We start from the raw sequence: 6,316 nt of genomic DNA on the forward strand, positions 1-6,316 counted from the left end.
TTTTATTAAAAAATAAAAACACTATTTTAATCCTTATGTATTTAGTGATTGTGTAATTTTCATGCAATTAATCTAACAATACACAATTTATGAGAATAGTAGAAAATTTACAAGGAAAATTTTGTTATTCTTTTTGTACTTTTATAAGTATAATAGTTAAATATATATTCTTTTTAATATTTTTTGTAAGAATTATGTATGAAGAAAATATTATTTTTCTAATATATTTTTTATTATCGAATATCGATTCAATTTTTATGTAATATTATTTTCAAAATTTCTTATTTTACAATTTTCTATTAAAAAAATAAAAACACTATGATCCTCATGTGTTTAATGAGTTCAAAAAAATAAATACCTCAATTAAATACATAATCAATACATTACAAATCCATTATCCCAAATTTGTCCCTAAATTTTATATATTTTTTCCACCAATGCCCATGTAATTAATACAAACAATGCATAGTTTTAGGGCAATGTAGTAAAATCACAATAAAAAAACTTTGCCCATACCACACTTTTATAGGTATATAGATTTATATTTATTTACATGAGTGGCATGTATAAATTACTTTAAGAATTTTTTATGTATGTGTGTAATTAATCGATTCTGTAAAATTGGAGATGAACACAAACTGCATAAAATGGGTGGACGGACTCTGTTCGATTCCAGAAATTAGACAGGAAAAAAAAAATTTGCTTTGTTTTCCGGAAATTAATCACAAACATTGTCGTATGCACTTAGTTTGAACGGAATTTATATTCACCCGTAGGTAGTGAGGCACCGAGACTTAAGCCAACTTGGACTGCCAAACCAGGAATTTCAGCCACGGAATCTTTGATTTTATTCAAGCTGACACTGGTTCCTCCTTGTCATATCATTACAAAGAAACACGCAATGATAGTTCGATCTTTGTTTGGGGTCCAAATTTTAAAAAAAAATTATTAGTGTCCTAAATACTTATGAAACTCGAGCTCGACTCCTCTCAATAATGTATCGAATTACTCTAACTTGAAAAACTCGATTTCAATTTTTTTATTATTATTTAAATATAATTAATATATGTGTGATTCTCGAGCAAACTAAGAAATCACTCAAGCTCGACTCTATTATGGGTTTGAGCTACTCGAGCTAGGTCAAACCAAGTCGGGGCTCGAGTTTTGACCGAATATGAGTGATTTGACTTGTTTTTACCCCGAAGACAGTTGCATAAAATTAAACATTGGGCGAGGATTTTAGGGCAATATTTTTAAAAAAAATCACAATAAACATTGATCACTTTTAAGTATGATATGAAATTGCTAGACTGTATATTGCAGGCTTAGAATTTCAATTTCAATCCATGCAAAGTCAACACCCGTACAAGTCTATGTCAAATTTCACGCGCACAAGCGAATTAGGTATACATTATTTAAATTTTAAATGAAGCTTCTTGATAATGATTCAGAAGGTCGACGTTCAGAGAGAGAAATTAGAAATATTTCATCAATTATTATGTTGATGATGTTCAAGGGATCATAGAATGACCAAATCTAAAGGCTTTTTCTGGCACCTGGTGAAGCCATGGTTATCCAACGCAAGCAAAGGTAATTTCTTCAATATGAATGATCATATCATTAGTCGTTTGCAGCTGTTTCAATTTTTAATGTTTGATCCACTTCCCAAGACCAAGACGAGGACGACTTGGAGAGAATTGCAGCACAGGAACAAAAGCTGTTTTCTTTTGAAACCCTTGTTGCAGCAACGAAGAATTTTCACCTCAGTCGGAAGCTTGGTGAAGGGTCTTTTGGTCCAGTTTACAAGGTGAGATAATAAGCCCCCTTTTGCCCTTGGATTTGGGAGTGAACTGTGTAAGTGCCTGTAAGTAAGTGCCCTTTGATACCTAGGGGGTGAAACGGAGCTTCTAAATTGTGGGCTTAAGTTGAACGATTCAAACTTGCTTGGTATGATCACACAGCTACTGTGGCATGCGGAAAAGTTTGAGGCTTTGAGCTAGAGTCAAGCTAGCTCGGTGGCTGTTTGACTCCCACTTTGGCAAAAGAAAACACAAAAAAAATACTTCATTTGATGAACACAAGTATGAATTGTTGATAAAACTTTCTGGGTATGCAAATGTTTGTAGGGGAAATTAGCTGATGGAAAAGAAGTAGCGGTGAAAAAACTGTCGCATAACTCAACTCAGGTGAAGAAAGAATTTAAAACGCAGGCAAAGCTGTTGGCTCGTGTGCAGCATAGATATGTGGTGAATTTGTTGGGGTATTGTGTACACGGTGAAGAAAATTTACTTGTTTATGAATATGTGGCTAATGAGAGCCTAGACAAGCATCTATTTGGTAAGTTCTTCAGTTCGTTTTACTTATGTTTTCTTTCATTACTCAGATTTCGTGTTTACCTCTACTATGGGTGTGGAGACAGAAAAATTTGACCGGGCAGTTTAATAAACATACCATGAACTTTTTATGCCAGCTTTATAATTGGAAAAATGATGCAAATGAAGTTGGGTTTAGAAGTGACTTCTTGTCCGAGGGCTCAGGATGTTGATGAAATGCTAATATTATTGATATTGATGTTGGTGGAATCTCGAGGAAAAATGTCTCTTGCAATTGCTGTTGCTTTTATTCGAAATCAACTACTTATCCTTTGCTATTACGTCATTTTCATTTCATTGACTTGTATTTCATTTTTTTCCAACATATTTCAAATGAAAATTAATTTTTCAAAATCTTTTAATAATATAGACTTTGGTGGTAGTAGATTTTGAGTTTGAAGATATAGGGTGAAAATAAACTCACATAAGATGGAATTGTTGCATAAAATACATTTGCATTTCTGCATATACATGATGTCTGACACTTTATAGAAATGAATTCTTCATATTGATTTTCAGTAGTGGCACTATGCATTATATGGCCTGTACAAGAAATCGAATCCTCAACATTTACTATATTAAATTGAAAAAGACTTTAAATAGAAACAATCACTAGAAATAGGAAGAATAAGAAGCCAGAAAGAAAGCTAACCATAGAACTGAAAATTCCTAGAAAAATGGCATGTAATTTCTACACAGAATGAATCAGTCTCTTAATTCTATATTTCCCCTCATGTTGGGATGTGAATTTTTTTTCTTGCAAAGCTCGAACTTTATTTCTCGGGAGGTAGGTTTGGTACTTCCTGGGTTAAATGCGTGCGCTTAGGAGTTCTGTTGAAATGTACATTAGTTTGACAACGATACCTCCAATTTCTCTTTGATAAACTGACCATTGGTTTCCACGCGCTTAGTTTCTCTTTGTGAGTAGATTTTTTCGCTATCATAATTTGCGTTTGTGTCATCAATCACAACGCACCTATTCAGTAGTTTCCCTTCTCAAATCCTTTGCTCATGGAGGAGGTTTTTTAGACATGCTTTCACAAAAGCAACAAGACATTGATCTTAGCGTTGCAACTAATATTTGTTTTTCACTTAGCCGTGTAACCAGATCCTCCACATAGGTTCAATTTCTGATTGAGCTTGCCTAATCTGCATTTTATACACTTTTATATCATGATTTGGAGTTTTCTCGATGTAGAAGACTTTGTGAAAGTTTCTCTTCTAAGCACTAGTATTGAAGAATTCAGCACACTTTTAGAACCCCAAGTTTCTCTCCATTTATCAACCATAATTCACAAAATAAACGGAAAAATTTAGTGTCATAAACTGAAATAAAAGATCCCAGAGGAAATCCTCTGTACAAGAGATGAACTATCGCTACCCTAGCCAAAGCTAGTAATCACTCAAGAAAACAAAATAACAGAATGAATAACAAGTCTCTGCCTTCACATTTTTATTCTCTTCCCTCTTTCTGAAGGTTTTTAAGGCTTGTAACTCTCGGGCCTGTTTATATCGAAACCCAAATAGTAGTTGGGTCCCTAACACACTGCATCCATCGGCTTCTTTGTTGGTTTGTTCATAATTTAGCTCACTATACTTACTGCAAATACTACACTTGGTCTGGCTTAGATGGGTTAATTTTCCAACAGTAACAACTTGACTTCCTCTGTCACTCAATTCGTGAATTGGATCCATGTGAGTCTTCTTTGGATTTCACCCAATAATTCCAATCTCTTCTGGGAGATCCAAGACATATACATGTTCTGAAACTACATGACCATGCTCGATAGTGTATCGAGCTTTTTCCATACCAAGTACTCCATGTCAAAGTTTAGTTAAACTCTTTGCTAGGAGGATAATCCTCAAGTTGAAATGTGATACCTGAATGTACTCTGTAGGGTCCGATAGATGTAAAGCATTCAATTGGAAGCGAAGGCTAGACGTGATAATTGGTGTAGCAAAGGGCTTATTTTATCTTCACGAGCAGGCCCATTTTCGTATCATACACCGGGGCATCAAAGGCAGCAACATCTTGCTTGATGATAAATGGGTTCCAAAGATTTCTGATTTTGGCATGGCGCATCTCTTTCCTGAAGATCAAACACATATTAATACACGTGTAGCTGTTACCAAGTATGTTCTCTTTGAAGTTAAATTTCTCTTGTTATATTGCAGTTTGGTAGTTTGCTTTGTGGTTGTGTTCTCCTTCCAACTACATTTTCTGAGTGGGTAAAAATTAAGGCATTAATTTGCTCACAGTGGCTATATGGCACCAGAGTATCTCATGCATGGCAGTCTTTCTATTAAGGCAGACGTGTTTAGCTTTGGGGTTGTGGTTCTGGAGCTCATAAGTGGAGAGAAAAATTATCCTTTTACCCGAGATCCTGATTCAAAGAACCTACTTGAATGGGTAAGAACTTTAATTTTGAAATACTTATTAATTGCAAAGTAAATATAGTACATTTTGGTTCGATTTGGAGATTTTGAATTTGGAAGAATCGCACAAACCAAATATTAAGTTGAGGTTGGTTTCTACTTATATTGGTAAAAACTGTTTTTTTTTTATACCTTTTTTTCCCTAAAACAAAAAATTGGTTCATGTGTGCCAAAATTTCACCATGTTAAAGAAAGCACCTTTCTTTCGATATTATGAAACCACAATTAAATAATATATGAATAATTGAAAAAATATTAACCAAAATTTACGTCAACATAGTTTTGTTCTTTATTAGTTCTATCGATCAGGATACACACAAATACACAATTGTGGAAACGAAACACTTAATTTGTATAAATGAATTTTATTCAATGATAAACATTTAATTATGATATGAAAGGGATTTGAGTGCTCAAAAGTGGATCCATTCATCCCGGATTTTGGTCCAACCTAGGGAGGGACGAAGGGACATGATATGGAATCTTTATCATATCTTCATGTAATATCGTATCAATGTCGATTAAACTTTCGTTTGGTTGTCTTATTATTAGTAGTTCTGTGCTCCAGAAGTTGCACTGAAAGCTGTGGTAAACCAGTTTAGAATCATCCCAAATAAATATTGCGTCTCTGCAGGCATACAAGCTTTTCAAGAAACAAGAAGCCTTGAAAATAATGGATCCGGCATTGGCATCTTCTGCAGATCCCCAGCAGATAGCAATGTGCATACATATGGGGTTGCTCTGCGTGCAGTCAGATCCAGAATTACGACCCGACATGCGTAGAGTTATAATGATCTTGTCGAAAAAGTCGGGTGCTCTTGAAGAACCATCAAAACCTGGATACCCTGGTTCAAGGTATAGAAGGAGTCGAACACCCGGTGCATCATCATCTGGTACAGGTAAATCTGGTCCATCGAATTCACAATCATTCGACTCTACATCAGGTACACAATCTGCCACTTCAACCCCAAGTTCCTCAGATCATACGAGCACCATATCAGATCCTCGTGGGAAGCGTCCCATGCGATGTTAGGTTGGGTCTTGCATGTATAGCAGGGTATATTTTTCGTGTCGATCCATATTATTTTTATCAAATTCTTGATTGATTTTGTTCTTTTAGTACAGAATCTTGTCGACACTTTCATTCGTTGGTCTTCCGATTTTGAAACGTACACGTGAAGTTCATGTCCAAATGAATAAATGAATGCAAAGATTCATACGATCAGTACATGAATGGCCAGCCAAGTGCTAACAACTTAATTACTGAGTAGTGATCTGAACCAATTGTTATTTTCAAATTTTATTAATTGATTAATCCCACAACATTTAAGATAGAATTAATAAATGTTGATGTGAAATAATCATTATTTAAAATTTTATTATTAATTTTCTCATACTAGATATTTATTTTGTTAAGTATCGAGAATTGTTATATAAACGATTATTATTTTAAAAGAGAATATCACTATTCAAAAATTTGGTTCTTTTACAATGTTTAGTGATGATTA

General features: G+C 34.3%; 1 protein-coding gene across 1 annotated transcript; it reads left to right on the top strand.

Moving 5' to 3' along the window:
* The first annotated feature begins 1,363 nt into the window (after positions 1-1,363).
* Positions 1,364-5,988, top strand: LOC140834668 (cysteine-rich receptor-like protein kinase 43). Its single transcript, XM_073199713.1, has 6 exons — positions 1,364-1,590; positions 1,671-1,807; positions 2,127-2,337; positions 4,271-4,505; positions 4,632-4,782; positions 5,443-5,988. The coding sequence occupies exons 1-6, from the start codon at positions 1,527-1,529 to the stop codon at positions 5,839-5,841; spliced, it is 1,197 nt and encodes a 398-aa protein (XP_073055814.1). The 5' UTR covers positions 1,364-1,526; the 3' UTR covers positions 5,842-5,988.
* Positions 5,989-6,316: the final 328 nt, after the last annotated feature.

This window comes from Primulina eburnea, chromosome 6, assembly GCF_022965805.1.
Source record: "Primulina eburnea isolate SZY01 chromosome 6, ASM2296580v1, whole genome shotgun sequence".
Lineage (NCBI taxonomy): Eukaryota > Viridiplantae > Streptophyta > Magnoliopsida > Lamiales > Gesneriaceae > Primulina > Primulina eburnea.

Coding starts and splice junctions, on each gene's coding strand:
- LOC140834668 (XM_073199713.1), top strand. CDS start 1,527: ATGACCAAATCTAAAGGCTTTTTCTGGCACCTGGTGAAGCCATGGTTA. Junction 1,808..2,126: donor CTTTTGGTCCAGTTTACAAG/GTGAGATAATAA, acceptor AAATGTTTGTAG/GGGAAATTAGCTGATGGAAA. Junction 2,338..4,270: donor CCTAGACAAGCATCTATTTG/GTAAGTTCTTCA, acceptor TGTACTCTGTAG/GGTCCGATAGATGTAAAGCA.